This window comes from Mustela nigripes, chromosome 13 (assembly GCF_022355385.1).
Source record: "Mustela nigripes isolate SB6536 chromosome 13, MUSNIG.SB6536, whole genome shotgun sequence".
NCBI classification, from domain to species: Eukaryota; Metazoa; Chordata; class Mammalia; order Carnivora; family Mustelidae; genus Mustela; species Mustela nigripes.
Window position 1 is genome coordinate 63407134 of NC_081569.1, and position 24979 is coordinate 63432112.

The 24979-nt window shown below is 51.4% G+C and overlaps 2 protein-coding genes across 8 annotated transcripts in view; one reads left to right on the top strand and one right to left on the bottom strand.

The window, feature by feature from the left end:
- Window positions 1-59: 59 nt before the first annotated feature.
- Window positions 60-9402, bottom strand: DUOXA1 (dual oxidase maturation factor 1). The gene is made up of 9 exons (XM_059372728.1): window positions 9358-9402; window positions 8989-9066; window positions 8560-8638; window positions 3294-3470; window positions 2899-2956; window positions 2423-2557; window positions 1987-2200; window positions 1523-1740; window positions 60-925 (listed from the first exon to the last, which is right to left on the bottom strand). The coding sequence occupies exons 4-9, from the start codon at window positions 3438-3440 to the stop codon at window positions 669-671; spliced, it is 1029 nt and encodes a 342-aa protein (XP_059228711.1). The 5' UTR covers window positions 3441-3470; window positions 8560-8638; window positions 8989-9066; window positions 9358-9402; the 3' UTR covers window positions 60-668.
- A 95-nt stretch (window positions 9403-9497) lies between these two features.
- DUOX1 (dual oxidase 1) overlaps window positions 9498-24979 on the top strand; it is a 32556-nt gene continuing 17074 nt past the window's right edge. For 4 of the 7 annotated variants that reach the window (XM_059372730.1, XM_059372731.1, XM_059372734.1 and 1 more), the window contains exons 1-14: window positions 15808-15899; window positions 16040-16241; window positions 16428-16553; window positions 16970-17030; window positions 17202-17298; window positions 18510-18600; window positions 19581-19683; window positions 19938-20110; window positions 21261-21436; window positions 21622-21740; window positions 22276-22413; window positions 23079-23192; window positions 23920-24119; window positions 24742-24927. In XM_059372730.1, the coding sequence (XP_059228713.1) occupies window positions 16080-16241; window positions 16428-16553; window positions 16970-17030; window positions 17202-17298; window positions 18510-18600; window positions 19581-19683; window positions 19938-20110; window positions 21261-21436; window positions 21622-21740; window positions 22276-22413; window positions 23079-23192; window positions 23920-24119; window positions 24742-24927 (1746 nt within the window). In that variant the 5' untranslated portion in view covers window positions 15808-15899; window positions 16040-16079. Of the gene's footprint in view, window positions 9596-11381; window positions 11491-13554; window positions 13639-13828; window positions 13994-15711; window positions 15900-16039; window positions 16242-16386; window positions 16554-16969; window positions 17031-17201; window positions 17299-18509; window positions 18601-19580; window positions 19684-19937; window positions 20111-21260; window positions 21437-21621; window positions 21741-22275; window positions 22414-23078; window positions 23193-23919; window positions 24120-24741; window positions 24928-24979 lie in introns of those variants that run through there. The other 3 variants (XM_059372736.1, XM_059372735.1, XM_059372733.1) reach the window with 3 other exon arrangements.

Sequence of the window (24979 nt, forward strand, 5' to 3'; positions counted from 1 at the left end):
CATTAAAATGTAAATCCTGGGATTTTTTTTTTTTTTTTTTTTTTTTTTTGGTCCTTGACAAGACCTACAGTCTTATTTGGCAAATTTGAGACGTGAAGCTTAAAGATAATGTAGCACATTCAGTTAATATTAGACCTGGGACAAGAAGTTTGGTTTCTTCTGCTGCCCAGGGCTTTCATTGTACCAAGAGATCACACAAGTAAAACAAGGACAAAAGGGACTCAGGTAAAAGGAAAATAAGAGGTACAGAGGGATAAGGGGGACTACATGGGAACCGCATTGTAATCCCCCCACCACACACACACACACACACACACACACACACACCCTATGTAGATGAAGCGAAGTTTCAATAAATGGCCCCTCAAAGAGGCAGGGCATCAAGGGAAGACAGGGCTGCTGTGCAGAAATGGACAGCACCTGCTTGCTTTTAACATGGAGACAGGATTTATAGGCAGCCCCAATGTCTGTTTAGCATATTAGGGCTTTTTGTTTGTTTTTGGTTTTACACCAGTAGGAAGAGGCTCTTTTTCGGACTCCACCTACAGATTGGGGCTGAGGACAGATCGGATATAACCCATCCTGCAGTCAGTTCTGGTAAGTTTACAGAGCTCCAATGATATCTGTAACCAGACTGGAAGTCCAGGTGTCCACCAGGGAGAAGAACCTTATAGGGCACAGTCAGGCTCTCTGTGATGCTCCTCCTTACAGCATGCTTCCAAGGAAGCTTCTGACAGAGGAATGTCCTGGGGCTCAGGACTCTCAGTTGTGGACCGGTATCGTGGGCTCAGGAGTCCCCCTTCCTCAGGATTCCACTCCAGCACAGGATCCTCGCCTGTACTCTGGTTGAAGAAAGCCTTAAGCCTCTGGGGCTGCACCTTGTGGGCCACTGCCATGGCCAGGCCGAGTAGCATACAAAGCAGTCCTGGGGATGAGACAACAGGTGTCCTGCCTTGGTGATAGTAATGCCCTCCCAAGAACATCTTCTCCCAAGAGCATCCGAACAACTCTAGGAGAATTTCTGGAGTCCCTGTTTCAGAGCAACTTGGGCTCAGAGCAGTGACTGACTTAGGGTCATATGGCTGGTGTGGCGGCCAAGCACAGAGGAGCATGAGAAAGGGCATGAGAGAAGAGGAGAAGAGAAGAAACCACAGGACAATTTAGGACTATGTGAGGCAGGGGAAGAGAAGAATGGGGGACACAGAGAAAAGTGTTTGGTGGAAGTGAGCAGGGACATAAGACTGGAAGATTTGGGAAAGAGCTGGGTGAAGAGAGAGTGAGGGGCTGAGGGAAATGACAGAGACAGAAGACACAGGGAGTAGGCATCTATGGAGGGGAAGAGGGTCGAAATGGGGAGAGAAAACCCAGAGATTAGTGATATAAGGGAGATGGGGCTTTAATGAGACGAAAGGCATCCTGGCCCGCAGAGGCAGACCCTCAACCCCTGCCAATATGGTGGTCCCTGGCCCTCCCTCCCTGGCATTAAGCCCTCCAGTGTCTGGTCTTCAGGGCTGCACCTCACCTGTAGTCAATGTGAGCCAGAAGGCAGGCCCATGGCGAGTGTGCAGCGTAGCAGTACCCAGGCGCAGGGCACAGGGTGATGCGAGTGACGTGGCCGTGGAGAAGAAGAGCAGTCCCAACAGCTGGAAGATGCCTGTGGCCAGCACCATGTGGCCACCGTAGACCAGCACGGGCATGGATAGCATCACGTTGGCCAGCAACCAGCAAAGGAAGGCCACCCTGGAGAGCCAGGACTCATTGAAGGCTGGCCTGGACACCTCTACTTGGAAGGGCCCAGGTGGAGGCTCAGGGATCCAAGCATACCCCAAAGATGTGAGATAGGGATTTCTGCCTATAGGTTTCCCAATCAAGCACTGTGGGGCTGGGCCACCCTGTCCCACCAGGGATTTCCATGTAAGTGAAGGAAAGATGGGTAGAAACTCCATTCCCGGGTCTAGGCCAGCAGGGCCTCCATCCCACCCTCACCAGAGCATGGCTGAGGTGTAGTGTCCTGCCAGGCGGTACTGGCCATGTAGACCACATGGGCTGTTCGGGGTAAACTTCTCAGCCAGGTAGAGCACGGGGTCCGGCAGCCCCTTCTCCAGTGCCTTTGTGTACTCCTCGGCATAGTTTTCACCCAGCCGCCAGGTGAACTTCTCATTGTAATTGATGGTCTCATTCAGCTGCTGAACTGGGGTCCCTGGGGAATGGGACAGGTATGCTCAGCAGGAACCCCAGGACCAGAGTGGGCATTTGCCTGGGTAGGGGCTCATCACATTGGGTAGGACAGGAGCTGGTCTCAGTCTCTGGAAATTTCCCTTCCTACCACCCCCCCACCCCGCCGCCATCCTGTAGATCCAAATTAGATCCCAAAGACACAGAAGAATCTTCTCCTCCCTCCCAGGTTAGAGCCATCCCTCACCTGTGAGTGTAATGTTGACTCCTCCCAGACCAACCTGCAGCCCCACATCAGCGCTGATCCATTCGGAACTGAAGGCCTTGTATGATGTGTTGGTGCTGACCTGACCGACGAACCACTCAGAACTGAAATTCACAGCTGGGGTTGGAGAGGCGGACATGTGGGGGACTCAGGAAGGTCCAGGCATTACTGGGTTAGAGTCAGAAGGAGAGCTACAAGAGGTCTAGGTCTGTTTTGCTCATAATTGAGTATCCGTTAACTAGATCAGTGTCTGAATCACAGTTAGTTTGTCAATAGTATGTTTGCCCGAGATGAACAAAGGGTCAGAACCCAAGATTTCCTTTGGTGACACTCTGCTTACAGCCCTCCCACCCCTCCCTCCCCTGAAGCAGAAGATGCCATGAGGAAACAGGGAGAGGAGAGGCTGGCTGCAGAGGGAACTAGATGGGACAGAGGCAACTGACCAGGATTGTACTCACCCAGAATCACAGCCCCGATGAACAAGCTGGTCACCACCCGGAGCAGCCAGAACAGCCTCTGAGTCACAGGGTGGGTGGGGTTAGGGATGAACACCCTCCTTCCAAATCCACCCTTTCTCTTCCAGACTTGGGTGTGTGTGGTGTGGGGGAGGGATTCTAAAACTGGGGTCACTTGGTCAATTGTGATCAGAGTGTCTGGCATGTAATAGGTGCTCAATAATTATCCATTGAATCAATGAGTAGGAAACTCCCTCCTGGGGGTGGGGGTGGGTGACACTTTCTCAGGACTGAAGTCTCTTTCCTGAGTCTCGTTGTAGTCAGAGAGTCTGGCCCCCTCACCTTGAGGCCAAGATCTCTCTGGGGCTGGGGTCTCCAGGGCTGGGCTTGTTTCTCACCATCTTGCCCCGAATGCCAGGCAGGATGATGATGAAGGTGACCAGTGCGGTCACAAAGATGGCAACGATGACGGCCAAGGTGGTGTCCATTGGGAAGATCGGCTTGTGGCCCACATAGAAGGGGAATGTGTGTCCCAACGTAGCCATTTTGCCAGGGTTGTGCAGGGGAGGTGTATGCTGTAGGACAACAGGCATGTATGTCTATGTGCCAGGCACTGTTCTTGGTGCTGGAGATACAGCAGAGAATAAACTAGCCCAGGTTGCTCAACTCTGGAGCTTACCAGACGCTACTGCTACTGCCATTCCTCTGCCCCTCTGCCATTCATCTCCCTTTGTTTCTACTGTGAGGGCACAAGGGTCTTGGTCTGATAGTCTCTGTTGCCCCATGCTCCTTTCCTAAACTGCAGGTACCCTAAATCAGGGCCCCAACTACCCTCAAGTGTTCTCTGCTCCTTCTGGGACTGTCTTAAGAAATATAATTCTCTTTTATCTCTCTCAGGCCTCCAGCACAATCAGACAGATCACAGGACATAAAAAGATCTATCAAGTGAAGGCATAAGGGTGAAAGATGGTATAGATTACAAAAAGTTGGCTTTCCTTTTCAGTTCCCAAAGAAACAAAGGCCAGAAAGCACTGCTAAGTATCTAATCCAACTACATCGTCAGAGGGCTGATTCCCAGGCCTGGCACTGCTCGCACTGGTCTGTCCAGCTTTCTCCAGCACCCTGGCTCCTGCTCTGGCAGCTCCAGAATAAACAAACTAAACTGAGTTCACTTTATCTTACAGTCAATGATCCCAGCTTGCCAGTATCCCTGTGTGTGACCTGTACTGGAGCTTTGGTTTGCCTGGGAGGCTCCCTTATTTATATTCTGACCCGGTAGTGTCTTGTTAAGCGATGTGTTGAAAGAATAAGTTTGGAGTTGTGCAGCTCTGTGTCAGCCTCTGCCACTTCAATAGATGGGAAAAGGGGGCCATTTTATTGCTCCATTTATCTCTTTATCCAATCCTTCTTGGAAGGAACCCTGGGCTAGAATCAGTTCTGGGTCCAGTTCTATTCCTCACTAACTTTAAAACATTGGGCAGTCAAATGACAACTTCCCTGGCCCTTGGTTTCCTCATCTACATTTGTTTATGATGCTCTCCATCTCCACTCCATTTCTAAATTCTGTGATTCTTCTTTAATACTTTGTGGCTCCCAGCCTTCCACTTTCTTCCTTGGCTGGCCACCTCCTATGCTGTCTCTGGGGTAGCATAGTGTCAGGCAAAAAGACAAAGTGACAATTTTCTTTTAATCCTGTCTTTTGGACAAGTCACACAACTTCTGAGTCTCAGTTTTCATATGAAGTTTTGCTTTTTTTTTTTTTTTTTAACTCTCCAATTCTTCCATTCCTGAAGAACAGGTATCTCTTTTCCTCCTGAGCTCTCACTCCAATCCTGCCTGCCTTCACTACCACCTTTCTTATTAGCCATGCCCTTTCTCTTTACAATTTTTCAGCTTCCCTTTCCCTGCTGGCTCTTTCTTCCAAGGATGTGTGTAAATTTCTCCCATCTTAGGAACACAAAGGAACACAAGCACAAGACTCTCTCCCTCGACCTTCTTAGTCCCCTCCAGCTACTGTCTTATCCCACTCTCCCCTCTTCACAGCCACGCTTTCTGGAATAACAGACTATGTTGGCGTTTTCACTGTTTCATCTCCTCAACCCATTGCAGTCTGGCTTCTATCTCCAAGAACTCTCCAACTTCTCCATTAGGTTACCACAGGCTAAATCCAAAGGGACGTTTTCACTTCCCATCCTTCTTGATCTCCCTGTGGTATTTGGCATGTGGAAGTTTCCTTCTTTCTTGTCCTCCTTAGACCTCCATAACACCATGCTCTCCTGGGGTCTCCTGCCTTTGGCCATTCCTTTTGTGGCTCCTTGGCCAGTCCTTCTGAAATGTTTCTGTTTCCCAAGAGTCTGTCTCAGCTTTTTCTTCTAGGACTCTTCATGATGCCCTAAGCAAACTCATTTATTCCCGTGGCTGATGCATCTCAAATATATGTCCCCACGTAGACCTCTTACCAGGGCTCCAAATACAAAAGGTCCAATTACCCTGTTGACATTTTCACTTGGCTTTCACATGGATGCCTCAGATTTAACAGGTCCCACACTGAATTCACTGTCTCTGCTCTACTTTTTATTCTGTTTTGTCTCTTTGGTGGCATCACCACTGTATCAATAAAATAAATCAGAAAGCTGGACCATCTTACCTCCTAAACATTTCTTGAAACCATCTATGCATTTCCTTCTCTACTGCCCTAGTTCAGCCTCATACTATCTTGCCTGGTGCCAGAACATTTTTTTTCCTAGCAAGCAAATATAATCCTTTTACTTCTTTGCTCTGGGAGAGCAGAGATTAGACTTCAATCAAAATCTCACAATCACGTATGAAGTCCTCTGTAATCTGATCTCACCTCTCATCGTATCTCTGTGTTTGGCGCAGCCTAACCTCCAGACATACTGAATTATTGGCCTCTTCCTGAATCTGACATGCTCTTTCAAGTCTTCATGCCTTTGTATATACTATTTCCTCTGCCTGGAATGCTCTTACCCTTTAGCAAACTCCTTTTCACCCTTCAAGTCTCAGCTTGTGTTACTTCCTCTGTGAAGTTTCCTCTGACACTATTGGGCCAATGTGGATGTTCCCACCTCTAATAATCTTATTACATTTTGAATACACCTCTATGATCACAATAATTACACCCTATTGTAATTGTTTGAACATCAGTCTTCCCATTAGCTTCTAATCTCGATCTTTGCATCCCCAGCATGTAGCATATACTACTACTCAGTCTGTGGGGTGAATAAACGAATATATGAACGAGTGCCTTCCTCTCCCTGGAGGTGGCATCTTCTATTTCACACACAAGAGGGAGCTCTAGAAGGTATTAAACTGTCATTCAACATTGTCACCAATATAGGGTTAAGATTGGGCAGGAAGGGATTTGACCAACCCTGTCCATTTTTAGCGCTTTCACAAAATTTTGAGAGAGCCTCTTCCAGTGGTTGGAATCCAAAGCAGGAGTGGTCATGTTTAATCGAATCGGAAACATACATTTCAAATCTAGCTGAAGACAAATTATTAAGAACTTGTGGATTAAGTTATCTTTTATAAAATGTGATATGCTACTTATTTTATTTATTGGCTTAAGAATACTTTATCTATGACACCTAGACTGAAGCCATTACAATTGTGATAGAAGGCTATATATATATATTTTTAAGATTTTATTTATTTATCTAACAGACAGATCACAAGTAGGCAGAGAGGCAGGCAGAGAGAGAGGAGGAAGCAGGCTCACTGCTGAGCAGAGAGCCTGATGCGGGGCTCAATGCGGGGCTCGATCCCAGGACTCTGGGATCATGACCTGAGCTGAAAGCAGAGGCTTTAACCCACTGAGCCACCTAGGCGCCCAGAAGGCTATATTTTTAAGAAAAGTCTATAAAATGTAAAACATCTTGCATAACAAGGTAGGAAGATAAAGCAAGTTTCCTGATACTATGAATATATTTTATACGCCGAAATTTCAAAAACAAACATTTGCAATATAAGCGAATAAAGTGTAATGTGTTTGGGTTAGCGTTATATGTTAGCATTATTCCTACATATATTTTAATGGGAGTTTATAAAATATTTTACAAGAATGGCTCATCTCTATTAACATCATGCTTCAAAGAAACACTAACAAAAGGCTAAGTACAAAAGAACAATGTTAACTTATTTCAATTCTCCAGAATATTTATTAAAGATAACTAAAGAAAAAAGATAGTTGGTGGATAAAATTCACCTTTAATTTCTTCTTACTTAACTTGATGAATTAGGTTTTCCTTAATCTGCATCCCCTAATCTAAAGTTAATTTTGGATGACCCTGATCCCAAATTAGTTTTAATTTATGAAGCTAACAGGCCTCCTGCATGAAGTGGTGGGACTGAAATAAAAAGTCCCTGTGCCCAGCCATCCTGCTCTTCCTGCAAAGCTTGTAGTTTCCCTCTGGAATATCTTCCATCCTTGGCTTGCCAAGGAGGCTCTGACAGTAGAATTTCTTCCAACCTGAGAAAAATCTCTTGTCAGTCTTCACACAGTTCTGCCCTAGCTCACCACCTTGACTGGCAGATATACACAATGGACACCGATATAAATAAGACAAGATACAGTCAGACACACACCTACAATTTCATGTAAACAGAAATATAGACACAAGAAGTAAGTAGTTCTCAGTAACATAGAGAACTGGACACAGAAGCCCTCAATTAGAGGCCCCAGTGACAAAACTGAGGTGCTTTCTCAATGGGCTGGGCCAATCCCCACACTTGGGTCCTCCTTTTTCCCTGGCCTGGAGAAGTAAGGGTCACTTTTTCCCCTTTCTGAACTCCTTAAAATACTGAAACATTTCTAATGCTCAGTTGTGTTTCAAACAGTTCTCTAAACTTTACCTATCTCAGGTTGAAGTGGGGTTCCTGTGTGTGTATAAGGGGTGGGCAGGAAATAAAGTTACACATCTTTAAGAAAATTCAGCCTGGTACAGTTGGTCTTTAGTATTCAAAGTTGTCACATGCTTTCTTAGTGCTCTGTGGCCCCACTTGTAGCCTCCCTCTGCCCACCTCCCCCATCTTCTGGAACCCAGAAAGACTACGAATTCCCTACAAAGGGGGAATGGGTGACATGGCTGGAGTTGCCACAAGTTCTGGTTGATGACACACAGCTACTAGAATGTGGTATTTTGTTTCTCTGGTGGGGGTTGGTCCCATTCAAAGTTTACAGCTCTAGCTGGCTATGGGGACCCTGTCAGGAGCTCCTGTCCCGGCCTCTTCTCTTGAAGAAGGCATGTGGACATGTGTATGTGTGTTGTTGCACTAAGTGTTGAAATAGAAGATCTGAAAACTGGGGTTGGGCAGGAATCCCCAGTAAGGGCTGACGTGAGTAAGGAGTCCCGGGGTGCTGAATCATGCAAGTCAAACTATATAGTCTCCAGGTAAGCCAAGATAAAGATCCCATGTCTGTAAACCTAGTGGCATGTATGGCCTCCTCTTCATTTCTTACCAAGGCCTCTTTGAGGAACTGGCTCTTGATCTGAACTTGCTCTTGGGTGGATGCGGGAAGTACACCCCTAGGGGCCGGGGCAGGGACGGCACTCTAAGGCTCCCTTCAACATCCACTCCTCAAAAGGGACGGCACCGACCCTAGCAGCCCCAACCCCGCCACTCACACCCGGACCAGTTTCCTACCTTCGCGTCTCGCAAACGATGCGTGCGTGGCAGCCCGTGCCGCTCGCTTCCTCCTTGTGGAACCTCACGGGCAGCGCTTCTGGGGGTGGGATTAGGGCGGGAACTAGGGCCAGATGTTCTGTCACCGAAAACGCACTCCCCTTTTCTCGGCGGAGCTCGCGTCCCACCCCACGCTTCTCCTAATGCACTGATGGACCAGGCTTCGACCGGACAAACCGGGTCCGGGGTGCTTCCCCGCCCACCACTCCAAGTCGCTCTCAACCTTCCCAGACCGCACCCGAGACTTTGAGGCACTGCACACCCCCCACCCCCCTCCTCGGCCTGGGACAGAGGAGGGACGGCGCACAAGAGCGGTCCCCTCCACAGCCATCCTTCTGGCCCCCCTCCTCCTGCCCCCTACCCCGAAACCCCGGCAGCTCCCGCACAAACCTAACGATGTAGTCCGGGGACCCGCGGGGCGCGGGCGGGGCTCTAGGGCCTGAGACCTCCGAGAGCTCACGAGGAACCCTGCGGGGGGGGGGGGGGTGTTGGTTAGGGTTGCCACAGATTCTTTCAGGGTCTTAGGACGAGTGCCTTGCTTGGACGCCTGGCCTGGACTGCCGGCATTGACCGATCCTCTTGGTCTTGGAGCGCACATCCGGAGGTGTGGGGAGTTTGGGGGAGCGCCTCCCCGGTCCCCCCAACGCCCGCTCCCCAGCCACAGCAGACTTGTTCCTTTCGCTGTCCAAGTAGCCGCACTAGCCGAGCCCTCGCCAGGGACCGGACCCGCCTGAACCCTGCGAGCCGGCCCCGTCTCACCTGGAGCGTCCCTGTCCCCTCGGAGCACCTCGGCGGGTCCCCGGCGCGCCGGCTGGTATCCCGCCCCACTCCGCCCCGCCCCGCCTCGGAACCCGCCGCGCAGTCCTTCTTCACCCCCAGCCCCGCCCGCCCCGCGCAGAGCTGCGGAGGGAGCCGGCCGGGAGCGGGCGTCGCGGCAGCGCTGCGAGCGGGGACGAAGCCCATCGCCCTCGGGGGTCCAGGGACGCAGCCGCCACAGGTCAGACCCAGACGGTTCGCGGGCCTAGGTGCTCCGGGGGAGGGACTCCCCCCGCGTGGCTTCGGCGGAGCGTGCCCCTGCTCGGCCACGCTTTTTGAGGGAAGCGGAATTCTCGCCCTGGGCCCCCTACGCCTCAGTCGTTAGCCTGGAGCTAAAATTGAGCCTGTTCAGACCTCTTCCTTCCGCACCTCCACCACCAAAGTTTTGGGTTCTTCGAGAACTGGGAATGCTGGGTGGCCTGGTTTGCTTGGGCCTAAAGGATCTCTGCGGAGCGACATCAGGGAGGTAACTTTGGGCTTTTAAGAGTCCAGGCTTCCCCTCAGCCTACCCTGGGGACCGGATTGGAATCCCTATGGCCTTGGCTTATATTTCTCCTATCTCAGGGTCACCATTGTAGGACTTCAGGCTGGAAAAGTAGCCATGTGGGACAAGCACAAGGTAGGCCTGTGTTCCCTCCAGAGTTCTGCCACGGCCTGCAGCTTCACTGCCCTGTCATAAGGTTATGCCCTCCACTCAAGGCTGTTAGAAAGTTACTGAACCAATGTTGTTGTATAAATCACTGTGGCTACCCACCCGAAAGTAGTGGTTATTAAGCATGCCCACATTCCTCTTCAGGTTTATCCCCACAGCCGGGCCTGAAAGTTCACTGCATGCTTTTCCCGGCTGAGTGGTCTCTGGGGCCCAGATCCTGAAGAAACGGTGGAAGGAGGGAAGGGGCAGAGCATCCTAGATCAGGGAAGGACCACTGTGGCCAGTTCAGCATGCCCACCCTTATGGCTTCAACCATTCAGGACCCTGCTTTTCACGCACTATCAAAGGTCACCATGTGGACAATCTCTGGGATGGAGTGGGTGGAGTGCTGACCTTTTGAGTTATGACAGGGCCTAAGGCTTTTCACTTGTTTAATGGGAGATGGCAAGTTGGGATGAGCTCACCCTCTGGGACTAGACAACATGTTCAGGAGTCCTAAGGGTTTGGTTTGAGATAAGGCTTTCTCTGATAGCTCCCCAGTCCCACCCCCAGCCCCCAGTTTCTATGGAAGATCTTTACTGGCCTGAGGCACTTCCTGTGCCAGTCAAGAGTCCCAGCCTGAGTCCCCTGCTGCCTCTGTTTCCCTCTTGTCCCTGGGTGATTTGTTAGCCTGGGGAGAGAGAGCAGAAAGCTGGCACCAAAGACAGGAGAGCCTGGCACTGCATTCTTTGAGTCCACCAAGAGGAGCCTATCTCCAACCCGCCCTCTGTCTACATCGTATATACATAACGCCTGTTGCCATTCTTGCTTTGTTCAGCCTCATTCTCACATTTGATTCTGGCAACCATGCTAGGAGATAGACAGTTCAGGCATGGTTACTCCCATTGTTGGAAGAAGTAACCAAGGTCCAGACCAGGTAAGTGACCTGCCTAAGACCACACTCGTGGACTAGCAGCAGCTCAGTGTCCTGGCCCCCAAGTAAGGCTCTGTCCAAGGAATATACACTTCAAGAAGCTGGGCCAAAGCAAGGTGTTTCAGTTAATCTAAGAAGGTAAGTCCAGGAAGGCAGAGATTTCTGTTTGCTTTGTTCACCACTTAATCTCCAGCTCTTAGGTCAGCCAGTACCTGATACATAGTGGGTGCTTGTCATATGTTTGTTGAGTGAGTGAAAGATTATTGGGAGACCGTGAGTCTCCTGCTCTTTGCACCCCACTGTGGTGTTGGCCCAGGCCACACGTAGATTCCCAGGGACCTTCAGAGGCCCTGGCCTGACTCTCCTGAATTGCTGGGACTCATTCTTCCTGTCTTCTTCTAGGGTCTCCATTTTAGGGTGTTTTAATATCTGAGCCCAATTATCATATTCATCATGGGTTTCTATCTGGCTCTGGCATGGACACTCCTGATCGGGTCATGGACAGCCATGGGTAAGTACAGATTGAAGAAGTATAGCTGGGAGCAGAGGAACCCTGCTCTGTCAGCATTTCCTATTTCATTCCTTACAGTCCGGAGGCCCTTTCTCTCTTCTCTGTCTTCTCTCTTTTTCATAAAGTAAGGACCCCTGATCCCAAATGGGAAAAGACTGATGAGGCATACAAGATAATAAAGGATCCTGTGGTCAGACTAGACCAAAGCTAAAGGGAAGTCACCAATGTTTCAAAACAATATGAACAAAACAAAAGCAAAAACAAAACCAACCAACCACCACTACTAATATGGGCGGTCCGTTTGATTTCATCTTGTTTCTGTCAGCTTTGGACAGTCTCTTACTAGACTCTGAGGCCATTCTCTGAAGTCTGGGTCTCTGAGAAGGAAAGTAGGTTTGAAATGCTACAGGTTAGGTTAAAAAAGAGCCAGTTCCTGGAGTGCCTGGGTAGCTCAGTTGGTTAAGTGTCTCCCTTCAGCTTGGGTCATGATCCCAGGATCCTGGGATAGAGCCCCACGTGTCTTTGTTGAGTTCCCTGTTAAGCAGGGAGTCTGCTTCTCCCTCTCCCTCTGCTGCTCCCCCTGCTTGTGCTCTCATTCATTAGCTCTCTTTCTCTCTCAAATAAATACCTACCTTTTTTCTTTTTTTGAGAGCCAGTTCCTTATCATCAAGGGCCCGTGGGGGAGATAGAAGAAAAGGAAGCAGAGAAAACCTTTGGAAAGTCCTATTCTGAATGAAGGCAATAGACCCCTACAGCTTCCCCCAGGACAGAGCTGTTTGCATTCTCATTCCTTCTAGCTCTCTCTTTGCCTTGACCTTGGGTTTTCTTTTTCTTGTTAGCTCTTGGAACTTATTCCCAGGAGGCATTCTCCCTTTTGCTCTCCCCCAAAGACCCTCCTCCCCCTTGTTCTGCCACCAGTTCATCTTTCTTTAGAGATCACATGTATGTAGTCTTGCCAGTTCCTGCCCCAAGTCCAGGATTCTTAGCTGAGGTCTTTGCTCAAACATCAGAGCCCGAGTCATTTTCCTTCTCTGACATTCTGATGAATGAGTGTGCACACATGGGAGTGTGGGTCAGGAGAGGAGCTCTGAGATCTTGTGCTTGGTCTGAGTGTAAAGACAATCAGGAATGGGTCTCTCTCTGGCTGATGAGTGTCCTTTGTTCTGTTCCCCGAAATGAGCAGAGAGAGCTTCTGCCCTGTAGTCTTCTAGTTTGGGGAAAGAGATCTGACTGGTCATCTGATCTACTGACCAGAAGGACTCCCATTCCACTTCTGATTCTGGATCCTTCCCTCCCCCTTCACTGCCTGAGTTCTTCCCTCAACAACTGAGTGCTCCCTCCCAGATTCTAGTTTTTGGAAAGTAGAATAGGGTCAATAAGAGGAATTACATGAGGAACATGATGCCTCAAAAGAGGAGGGGCTAAGGTTATCCCATGACCAGGTAGTCCCTGATCTGGTCCCCACCCCAGAACCTGGAAAAGAGACCAGAGTAGCAACAGGCCCCAGAGCCACAGCCCCAGGGCCCACACCCTTGCCCTCGCTTTGCTGAGCAGGAGAGGGCTAAGCCCCTCTCCATACTTCCCCTACCCAGGGAGTGGTCACAGCATGACCTCTCCTTCCCTGATTGGAAGAGTGGTTGGCTTTTGGGGTGCCATTGGCTCTTGCTCCATATGATATCTTAAGGCTGGGAATGGTTTCTGTCCTGCCTTGTCCCCGCAGGGAGCTGAGGTGTGAGGGCTGTAGTAGGCTCCTGTGTGCCCTTCCACATTGCCACTGTTCTCCAGCTCCATCTTGTTCTGGTTATTTGTCAGCACACACTGCCTCTGGCTACACCGCTTCAGTGCTCCTTGCCATGTTTCCACGAGCAGCTGGAAGACTGAGCTTGAGTTTGAATATCACTTTGTCCTCCGTTCTCTCCCTCTGCCGCCCGCCTTCCACGCTGTGCTGGGTGTCCACCTTCTGCTGCTCCTCTTGCCAGGCTCCCAAGAGCTTTATCCTGCAGGCTTGCCTGTCCTCTCATGCCCAGACTCGCCCAGCTGCCCCTTCCCTCTCTTCTCACACAGGAGCTCAGAACCCCATTTCCTGGGAGGTACAGCGATTTGATGGGTGGTACAACAACCTCATGGAGCACAGATGGGGCAGCAAAGGTAGGTGAGGGCCAGGTGGAGACAGCCCCAGGGGCAGGGTTGCCCGAAGGGGCAAGGGCTGGCAGCCACCAGCAAAGGCTCATCCATTCTTAAGGTTTTAGGATCTGTGGTATGGAGGGAAGCCTGGGACAGAGGGGGTAAGGGAGCCCCACTGAGGATTTATCTTTGTCCCTACTCCCTCCTACCCCAGGCTCTCGGCTTCAGCGCCTGGTCCCAGCCAGCTATGCAGATGGTGTGTACCAGCCCTTGGGAGAACCCCACCTGCCCAACCCCAGAAAGCTCAGCAACACTGCCATGAGGGGCCCTGCTGGGCAGGCCTCCCTACGAAACCGAACAGTGCTGGGAGTCTTCTTTGGTGAGGCCCTCTACCTCTGGGGGAGGGCAGCCAGTAGGGTTGGCTGGACACCTCTATGTCTGAGTGGGGAGTAGGGAGTGAGGGAGAGAAGTGATGGAGGATCTTAGAAATGCAGGTGAGAGATGGAGGGAAAGGCAATGAGATGGGGTATTCTTACCCAAAACTGGATTTGCCTCTTGGAGGGTATTGAGCTAAAAGACACAACCAAGCCAAGAATAGGAAGAGTTTTATTTAGAACAAGTAGGGGAGAACATGGAGTATATTTCTCAAAGCAGTGTCTTCCTGAATAACAAAACTGAGGAAGTTTTAAGCTAAGGGTCCTATGGATTCATGAAGGCACTTGTACAATGGGGAATTCCCCCTAGAATTTAGGCAAAAGTCATCTGGGAATGACAGAGTCCAGGGCTTTTTTTTTTTTTTTTTTTAAACAATTTTCTTTCAGGACACCTGGGTGGCTCAGTGGGTGAAAGCCTCTGACTTCGGCTCAGATCATGGTCTCAGGGTCCTGGGATTGAGCCCCGCATGGCATCGGGCTCTCTGCTCAGCAGGAAGCCTGCTTTCCCCTTTCTCTCTGCCTACTTGTGATCTCTCTGTCAAATAAATAAATAAATAAATAAAATTGTCCAAAAAACCCCAATTTTCTTTCTTTCTTTCTTTTTCAGATTTTGTTTGACAGACAAAGATCACAAGTAGGCAGAGAGGCAGGCAGAGAGAGATGGGGAAGCAGGCTCCCTGCTGAGCAGAGAGCCCCATGTGAGACTTGATTCCAGGACCCTGGGATCATGACCTGAGCCAACGGCAGAGGCTTTAACCCACTGAGTCACCCAGGCGCCCCCAGAGTCCAGGTTTTAATTGATGGAACTCACAAGGGCTAGCAAGGGTTGGCATCAATTGTCTGCCTTTAATTGATCTGATATCTGAGTGGGCAAAGGGGTTTTAATCCTGCAAAGATAACTCAAGAATGTGCTTTGGGCAAGAAGTCATAAATCACAAGATGTCTGGGGCCTAAAATGATTTTTCTTAAGTCAATAAAGCTATGTCTTATATTTCTTTTTCTGGGGAAGAAAATGTACAGGGAGAAAGTCTGGTTGGGGGAGGCATAAATTTGTCCCACATTGAGCTGTTGATGGGACTGCAGGTAAAGACAGGAATATGACAATAATCTGGTAGGGACTCTTGGTGGGACCCTATTCTGACTCTTGGCCCTGTGACTCCTAGGACAGTCTCAGGGCAGGGTTTTTATTTTGGCAAGAGGGTTGGTGGGTGGAGTGTCAAAATGGGGGTGCTAGAGTGGTTGGCCAGACCCCAGTGACTGTGGGTTGCTGCTACCAGCAGGAATGCCAGGTTCGTGCTGGCCACCCAGGGTGTCTCTATTTGATTCCCAGTGTCCAGTGTTGCAGTGAGACTGGGAGATTCTCTGTGTGGGCTGCTCTCAGATGCATGTTGGAGCAGGTCTTCCCAGCCCAACTGCCTAGGCACACTCACCAGGGCACCTCCCAGTTACCAAGGAGAAGACCAAACTGGCAATGAAAACAGTTTGGACCAGGGTGTAACAAAGGACTGGGAATGGTGAAGGAGGTCAAGACTTGGGCTTGCCAAGACTGGCTGAGGAGTCTTTTGAAGCTTCAGGGGAAGTTGGGGAAGTCTTATAGATACTTGATGAAGAAGAGAGAATGGTCCTTAGCTGGTCCTTGCCCACCCTCCCCTGTTGCGGACAGGCTACCACGTGCTCTCGGACCTGGTGAGCGTGGAGACCCCCGGCTGCCCAGCCGAGTTCCTCAACATCCACATCCCGCCCGGCGACCCGGTGTTCGACCCCGACCGGCGCGGGGACGTGGTCCTCCCCTTCCAGAGGAGCCGCTGGGACCCCGAGACCGGACGGAGCCCCAGTAATCCCCGCGACCTGGTGAGACTAGGCGGCCGGGGTCCCGAGGTCGCGGCCCGACAGGGCGGGGCGGGGCTCCCACCCCCTCGCCCACCCACACCCGCTTCCGCTCCCCCACCCCCGGCTCACCCTGGCGGCTCACCGTCTTCGTGCCCCTGCAGAGCAACGAGGTGACGGGCTGGCTGGACGGCAGCGCCATCTATGGCTCCTCGCACTCCTGGAGCGACGCGCTGCGGAGCTTCTCCGGGGGGCAGCTGGCGTCGGGGCCCGACCCCGCCTTCCCCCGGGACGCGCAAAGCCCCCTGCTCATGTGGACTGCGCCCGACCCGGCCACCGGACAACGCGGGCCCCGGGGGCTGTACGGTGAGGCTGCGGGGCGGGCTGCGGCGGCCGGGGCGCGGGGCGGCCGGGGCGGGCTGCGGGCTGCGGGCGGCCACACTGGCGGTCAGTCCGCCGCTCACGTCCTCCCCTGCGGCCCCGGCGCCCTGCGGCCCCGCGTCGCGTGCAGCCTTCGGGGCGGAGCGAGGGAACCGCGACCCCTTCCTGCAGGCGCTGGGCCTGCTGTGGTTCCGCTACCACAACCTGTGCGCGCAGCGGCTGGCCCGCGAGCACCCGCAGTGGGGGGACGAGGAGCTGTTCCAGCACGCGCGCAAGAGGGTCATCGCCACCTACCAGGTCAGTCACACGCCCCGTCCCCGCCTCCCCCCGCTCGGTAACCCGCCCCCCCCCCCCCCACACACACACACTGCCCGCTGCTGCGCCGCCGGAGACTCCGCTGCCGCGCAGAGCCTTCCATCCTCACACAAACAGCCCCCAGAACTGGAGCTAACGTCTAGGAATGGACCCCGAAGATGAGCAGCAGGCCAAGGGCCATTATACACGAGACTTGGCTGTGGTTATTAGTTATTAGGCCACTGCCATCCCATGTTCCCAGTGGGGGACAGGCCTCTGCCCCTGTCCTGTTGGAGTTGCCTCCCTCCTGACTGCCCCTGCTTGGCCCTCACCTCCACCTAAGCCTTCCTTGGGCTCAGACCGCTCTCAGCATGGCTGCTCCAGTACTTGCCTCCCTTTTGCCCTGTCTTGACCCTCAGAACATAGCTCTGTATGAGTGGCTGCCCAGCTTCCTGCAGAAAACACCCCCAAAGTATGCAGGTGAGGGGAGTATGCAGGTGAGGGGATGCGGAGGGAGAATGGGGGAGCTAGCAGGAGTTTTTTGGATGGGGGAGAAGAGGTGCAGAGGGAGCGGGGAGAAGAGGAGGGGTAGGAGGGTGGGTGGTTTAAGGGCTAAATGTTACTGTCCTCTCTCTTCTCCTCTTCCCCCAGGATACCGCCCTTTCCTGGATCCCAGCATCTCCCCTGAGTTCCTGGCGGCCTCTGAGCAGTTCTTCTCCACCTTGGTGCCTCCTGGCATCTACATGAGGTGAAGGCAAAGCATAAACGTCTCTGTGTTAGGAGGAATGGGGATGTCATTTGAGAAAAATCTGCCCTCAGGAGCCCTCAGGAAAGGATTATCAGTCTGAAGTGTGCTAATTTCCCCAGAGAACAGTGAATTTGGAGGGGGGAGAAAATTGTTTAAAAAGGCATCATGTCGTCTTGAAGCACTTTGTGTCCATTTTCCTACAGCTGGTGTATGTATAACCCCCCAATTAAACACAAGCTAATTGAGGCTTAGAGAGTGAGTCACAATCCCTCCTGGTCTGAAACTTAGGTCTTGACACTACATTGGGGGCATTTGTAGCTATAAGCACAGGACCTGGGTCTTGTAAGCCTTTCTAGGGAATTATAATTTAAAAGTGTGAGAGCTGAAGAAAAACTTTGACTCCAAAATAATGAAAAGCGAACTTTAAACTAAAAATATACATATTTAATTAAATGTATATGGAACAAAACATCAGTTTATTTTTTATAATTGCATTATAATTTGAAACAATTTGTTGGTTAGGAGCACCTGGTGGTTCAGTCAGTTAAGTGGCTGCCTTCAGCTCAGGTCATGATCCCAAGGTCCTGTGAGGGAGTGCTGCATCAGGCTCTCTGCTCAGTGGGGAGTCTGCTCCCTCTCCCTCTACACTCCCCCCCCTGCTTATACTCTCTCTCTCTCACTCTCTCTGTCAAATAAGTAAATAAAATCTTTTTTAAAAATTCATAGGTTTGACTTTCTTACTCTGGAACAATTTTTAGATCTGCCTAATGATAGCCAAGAAATCATAGCAATTGACTTATCCATAGACAAGTAATTTCAAAAAAACAACTAAAAATCCTTTTAAAATCATTTAACTTACATATATTTGTATATATATGTATGTATACATATGTATTCATATGTATTCATATGAATTCATATGTATTCATATGTATTCATATATAATGAATTCTGTCTTTGGGAATTGGGAGAGAAGAGGTACTCTGAATAGAGTCCCATGTTTATGTGTGTGTGTGTGTGTGTGTATACTGAGTGTATACACACACACACACACACAGAAATGGAGAAAGAGATGGGGAGGGGAAGCATGTGGATGCTTTGGGTACATTTTTAAATGTTTACAATGGCCTGGCCTCTGGCTATATCTAGTCCTGGAGACCAGCACTGACCCCATGGCCTAAGCCATCACGCCCCCACTCTTTGCATTTCAGAAATGCCAGTTGTCACTTCCAGGAAGTCATCCATTCGAACTCAAGTACCTCCAGAGCTCTCCGGGTCTGCAACAGCTACTGGAGCCGAAAGGTCAGCACCGGGGGCACATATGTGGGTGTGTGTGGTATGTGTGTATGTGTGTGCATGCATTTGTGTGCATCTGTGTCTGAGGTATGTGATGCAGGTGGGCAGTAGGGCCGAGGGAGCCGGTGTACATGCTCAAAAACGAATCCTCCACCTCCACCTGAGGGCTGTGTGAGGGACAGTGAGGCCTATGCAGGTGTGGCACTACATTCATTGCTACCTTGTGGGTTTTTCTTCTCCTTTGTCAGCTCTGAGCCCCTTGTAGGCCTTGGAGTACCCCAGCCATCCCACCCCTCCCCCCAAGGAAATGTCCCAGTGAGACATACCTAAGGCAGTGTGTGAATGTGTATGTTGAGGGGCAAGCACGGAGGAGGAAAGAATTCTGAGATTATCAGGGATAATCTGTCCCTCTCAAACCAGGTCAGTGTGGGTGAAGAGCATTGACAAATAATTTAAAGCAAAATCTTATACTTTGTGTGGAGAAGAAGAGAGGTGGGAGGAAAAGGGAGAAGAGGAAAGCACAGGAGAAGAGTCACAGAGCTGAACTGAAGAAGACCTCAGTGTCCTCCTAATTGTTTTATTTTAATTTAACTTAAATTAATTTTATCCCTAATACCCTTTTTATTAAGGGGAAGGCACTGAGTTCAGAGAGGTCCTGTGATTTGCCCATGGTCATACACCTGTTCACTAACAGAGCAAAGACCAAGACCTAGATGCTCTAGTGCCTTTGTCGATCATATCGTCCATTCTCCTAAGTGGAAGTAAAGTTTTAGATCCCTTGTGTTTGTGGGGACTTGTCTCCCAGCAGCATGAGCTTTGGATGGGGACATCACTCACCCTGAGTGAGGAATCAACCAATGGAGGAGGAATGGCCTGCTACTTTCAGAGCAAACACCAGTACCGGGTGGGCCCAAGACATGCACTGTGGTGTGGGGAGATCCTGGCTGCTCAACCTTCAGCCCCGCCCTCTCTCCCCATTCCCAAAGCATCCAAACCTGCAAAGAGCTGAGGACGTGGATGCGCTGCTGCTGGGCATGGCGTCCCAGATCGCTGAGCGAGAGGACCATGTCGTGGTCGAGGATGTGCTTGGTGAGGCTGAGGCTATCCCTTCAGCCTGTGCCCTGCTGGTCCCTGGGTGGGGCTTCTGCTGGAGCTCCCGTGTCAGGGCAGAGAGGGTGCCTGGGGCTGGGAACCTGCACTCTTTAACTGCTGAGAGACCTAGTGACCATGGTTCCCTCTGTGTGACTTCAGTCCCCCCTGGGGCTGGTTGGAGCCTGGGTCCTGGGCTACTGTTGCTGTGGTGGCCCTGAGCTCCCTCAGACCCTCCGCTATTTCATCCCCAGATTTCTGGCCTGGACCCCTGAAGTTTTCCCGCACAGACTACCTGGCTGGCTGCCTGCAGAGGGGCCGGGATCTGGGCCTGCCCTCTTACACCAAGGCCAGGGCAGCACTGGGTCTGGCTCCTGTTACCAGATGGCAGGACATCAACCCTGCACTCTCCCAGAACAACCACAACGTAAGGAGGGGTTGGGACCCAGAGGGCAGGGTGGGAAGGTGGAACCACATTGGCCCAAGACAGGGAAGGCAGTCAGTGAGATACAAACACTAGAGACAAGTCCCTGGGGAGAGGGATGGGACTCACCCAGGTGGCATCCCAGTGTCATACACCACGATGGAAGTTACCAGACCAGCAGGATTTGGCAGTAGACCTTGTGACTCTGCCAATCTAGCAAATGTTTGTTGAGCATCTCTTGCATGCCAGGCACTTAATAGGCATTATCTCACTTGCTCTTCTAACAGCCATCTGAGCAGGTGTAGAAGGTCCTTGACCCAGGGAAAAGCTGTACTATTTTACACTTTTTTGATACTCAAGCTGCCTTTGGGGAGTCAACTGTCACGCCCTGAGCTATCTCGCCTGGCCAAGCGACGTCGCTTGCCATCAACAGACCAGTTTTGGTCCCCTTACCCTCTTGGCATAGTGGCATTTCTACAGTTGCATGCTTGCTTTATTGCTTTTGTCCTTACTGTTTTATAAGATTGTTGAAAAGTGGAGAATTGAAAGGTTGATGAAGAAGCACTATGCACATGGGGCTTGTAAGCTTTATAAAATCAATATAAAGATAGGGATCACCGGGCACACCAAAAGTAGCAAATCTTTATCTTAACTGGCCCTTGCTGGAATTAAGCTGGGCAAATGTTTGTTTACATAGCAGAGAAAAGAACTAAAGTAAAGGTCAGGTAGAAAGTGCTGCTCATATAATGTTGAAGTCTGTCTCCAAAAAGAATGTATATTAAGGGATTTAATTTTTAAGAATTTTTTTAGCTCTCAAGAATAGAAACCTTCTCTAATACATCATTCTACCTTTCCAGCTTTTGTACTGATTTTGATCCTCAACTTTCATACCTTTTTGAGAACAATCCACATAGGGAACTGGCTGCCCATTTTATTCCAACGTTCTAAAATAGGCAGCTGAGTCTGTGAGCGAGTTTCCATAAATGAGTTAACTTGTGTAAAGCACTCAGAATGGTGCCTGGGGCTTAATAAGTGAGTAATTGTCACTTTCATTTATTATTATCATCCCTGGGGCTGATCCCTGCAAACTACCTCTTTTCCCCAGGGTGGGTACCAGGTCCTTGCACTCACTGCTATCCCTTCTTGGCTCCAGGTGCTGGAGGCCACAGCTGCCCTGTACAACCAGGACCTGTCCCGGCTGGAGTTGCTCCCCGGGGGGCTCCTGGAGAGCCACGGAGATCCCGGCCCCCTCTTCAGCACCATCGTCCTTGACCAGTTTGTGCGGCTGCGGGATGGCGACCGCTACTGGTTTGAGAACACCAGGAATGGGTAAGGCCTGCCTGGGTTGCTTCCTCAGACTTCACCTTGGCCTGGGCCCCAGGCCCTCTGTGTATAATGTCAGCAGCCCCGTGATTCCCAGCTGGCCTCCCCCTCTCCTTGGCCCCTCTGGAGCCCTGGGCTAGAGCAGGCATTTCTCTCCCAATACAACATCTCCTCAACTCTCCCATCCCCAGGCTATTCACTGAGGAAGAAATCGCAGAGATCAGAAACACTTCCCTGTGGGATGTCCTAGTGGCTGTCACCAGGATGAACCCCAGTGCCCTGCAACCCAATGTCTTCTTCTGGCATACGGGTGAGTGGCCCGGGGGATGCTTGGAGTGGCCTGGGGTCTGGTATCTCATCCCTCCTCAGCTGTGGGCCTGGTTCGGGTGTGGCTGGGCAGTAGACTTCAAGGAGGCAGTGAGTCACGGTTCTGCCCTTGGGAACTTTGGTTCTTGGCACCAAGGTGGCCACATGTGGCTGTGTAGTTTCCTTTCTGCACAACCCCAGGGGGTACCCAAGTGGTGGCAAGACTGAGACTCAGAGAGACCTAGGGAGGAGACTCGCATCTGCTGGGCTGAGCCTGGGGTGGGTGTAATATCAAGAAGGCCCAGTGCAGTTAGGATATCCTAATCCCACAGCTGTGACAAGGGAAGTGCTGTGTGTGTGTGTGTGTGTACATATGTGTGTGTGAGGGAGAGAATGACAAGGGTAAGCAGCTCCCATACCTCTGCTACGCAGAACTGCCCCCCACCCTATGTTTCCTGCTACCCTAACCTCCTCAGTGATTCTGTACCAGAGCCTCTGGTCCAGCACCCTCAGAACTCTAGCTTCCTCTGCCTCCCCAGGAGACCCCTGCCCGCAGCCAAGACAGCTCAGCACCGAAGGCCTGCCAGCCTGTGCTCCCTCCATCGTGCGTGACTATTTTGAAGGCAGTGGATTTGGCTTTGGGGTCACCATTGGGGCTCTCTGCTGCTTCCCCCTGGGTAAAAGTGATGGGCAGGGGGGTATTGGGTGAAATGCGAAAGCTGAGGGGTGGCAGTGGGGTGGTTTCATCTAGGACACTAACTATGCAGAGTACTGTTCCTTTGGGCGTATGATGAAAATATCAGAGCAGGAGGGGACGTGAGAAGTATCTGACCCGCAGATAAGTCAGCTTCAGGGAAATTTGCCTTTCTGTCCTCCTGGAGTCCTTCCAGGGCCCCGGTTGGTCAGGAGCCACAGGGAATCCAAATCTCACAGTTACTTGCAGGAGCCTGGGCCTGGGAAACTGTCCAAGGCAAACCCTGCCTGAAAATCAGTTGAGAACTAGCTGGGGCAGAGGCTTGAGACCTAGACTTTGGCATGGCCATGTGTGAGTCCACCAGGAGCATGGCAGAGCAGGTCCAGTCTCTGGCACAAGGACTCTGGCCTTAGTCTCCGGCTGGCAAGGGACCTGAGTGGTGGAAGCCACAGAGGCTGTACTGGTCTCTTGGAGGATACTCAAAGCTCCCTCCCCACCCCCAACCAGGGAGTTTCACAATTTGAGACAACTGAATGAGCTGACCTAAGAGATGGGGAAAGAAAGGGGTCTTGCCTGTTAAAGGGGCCACTGATCTCGCCAGACCCCCCACCCCTTCCTCTGAACATCCTCCTGCCTCTGCCCACTCAGTGAGCCTGCTTAGTGCCTGGATTGTTGCCCGACTCCGAAGGAGAAATTTCAAGAGGCTCCAGGGTCAGGACCGCCAGAGCATCATGTCTGAGAAGCTCGTGGGGGGCGTGGAAGGTAGGTCTGAAGCTGCCAGGGCAGTTCAGGGGAGGACATAACTCAGAGCTGCAGACCACCCCCACCTCAGCTGCCTAAGGAAAAGGCCTCCCTTTTCTAGGCCTCCAAGCAGATGAGGGCAGGTGGGAAGAGCCATGGAGGCATCAGGTGGACTTTGGACCTGGACTCCTTCAACCTCCATAGAACCTCCCCATGGTCCCACAAAAAGTGGGTGTGATGGACTCATGGGGAGGAGTCACAGGGCTCTGACTACATTTCATAGGCTTACCAGGAATCTTTAGAATCCTCGGCAATGGATGCTGTGTGGCATCTTACCCTGGAATTTTAGGCAACAGAGAAGAAATTAATGGAAGTCCAGAGTCACACTGATGAGGACTGGAATCTGGATTCTACCACTTGGGCTTTTGGGCCTTAGGCAGATTTTCTAATCCCTTTAAACCTATTTTTTCTTATCTGTTAAACAGGAATAATAACAGCACTTATCTCACAGGTTTATGAAGATTAAATTAACTAGTTCACTCCAAGTGGTTGGTACAGTATTGGGCACACAGTAAACACTCAGAAAATGGTAGTTGTGCTTCACATGAGCTACAGGCACAGCAGGACTCTTGGGGAGGGGCCTCTGTACCTAAGAAGGGGCCAGGAGCTACAGAGGCCTTGACCTAACTCCAGCCTGAAGCCAGCCTCGTTCATCCTGGCCCCAGCCGACCCAGCCCTGTCTCTCTAGCATTGGAATGGCAGGGCCACAAGGAGCCCTCCCGGCCTGTGCTGGTGCACCTGCAGCCCGGACAGATCTGCGTGGTGGACGGCAGGCTCTCTGTGCTCCGCACCATCCAGCTGCGGCCCCCGCAGCAGGTCAACCTCATCTTATCTGGCAACCGTGGACGCCGTGCCCTGCTGCTCAAGATCCCCAAGGAGTATGACCTGGTAAGGCCCAGCTGGTCCCATTCCTGGGCCACAGCCAGGGAGGCAGCCCGGTGGAAGGGAAAGAGCACTGAATCAGGAAGGGTTTCCAGCTTCTAATCCCAGGCTATAGTACCCGATAGAGAGAGAAACATGAACACGTTTGTCCGGCTCTGGGCCTGTGAGGTGACGTGATCTCCCCAGTGCCACCTTCTTCCTGCGCAGTATTCCCCCCTTTTCTAAGGATGCCCCAGTGGGCCCTAGCTGGGAGTCCTTGGAAGAAGTCAGGCCCTCTTCCCTGCCCTCTGATTATAGGATCTAGTGAATTGTTAGAGATTTTGGAGAGGAACTCAATCAGAGGCTGGTTTTCAGCTATCTGACTCCCGGTCCCTTCCATCATCTCTCCTCCCTGCCTTTCCTTCTCTTCTCCAGTGCAAACAGAGAGGGAAGGATGGCTGCAGACATGTGTATCTGAAGGCAGTCTCTGTACCTATAAGTGAGCCCAGAACCCCACTGACCCCAGGACAGAACAGTAAATTCCTTTTATAAGGGCACTCTTTCCAGCGGCCTCCGACAGAACTCACGCAAAGCTCCTGGCCCCAGGAGGCCTCCACAAAGTGTTGCTCTCCCTGTCACCACTCCGTAGGTGCTGCTATTTAACGTGGAGGAGGAGCGGCAGGTGCTAGTGGACAACCTCCGGGCGGCCCTGAAGGAGAGCGGGCTGAGGTTCCAGGAGTGGGAGCTTCGGGAGCAGGAGCTGATGAGGGCAGCTGTGACGAGAGAGCAGCGGAGCCACCTCCTGGAGACCTTCTTCAGGCACCTCTTCTCCCAGGTATGTAGCTAGGCTCGGGTCTATCCATGCATGTCTGCTTGTGGTTGTGCCC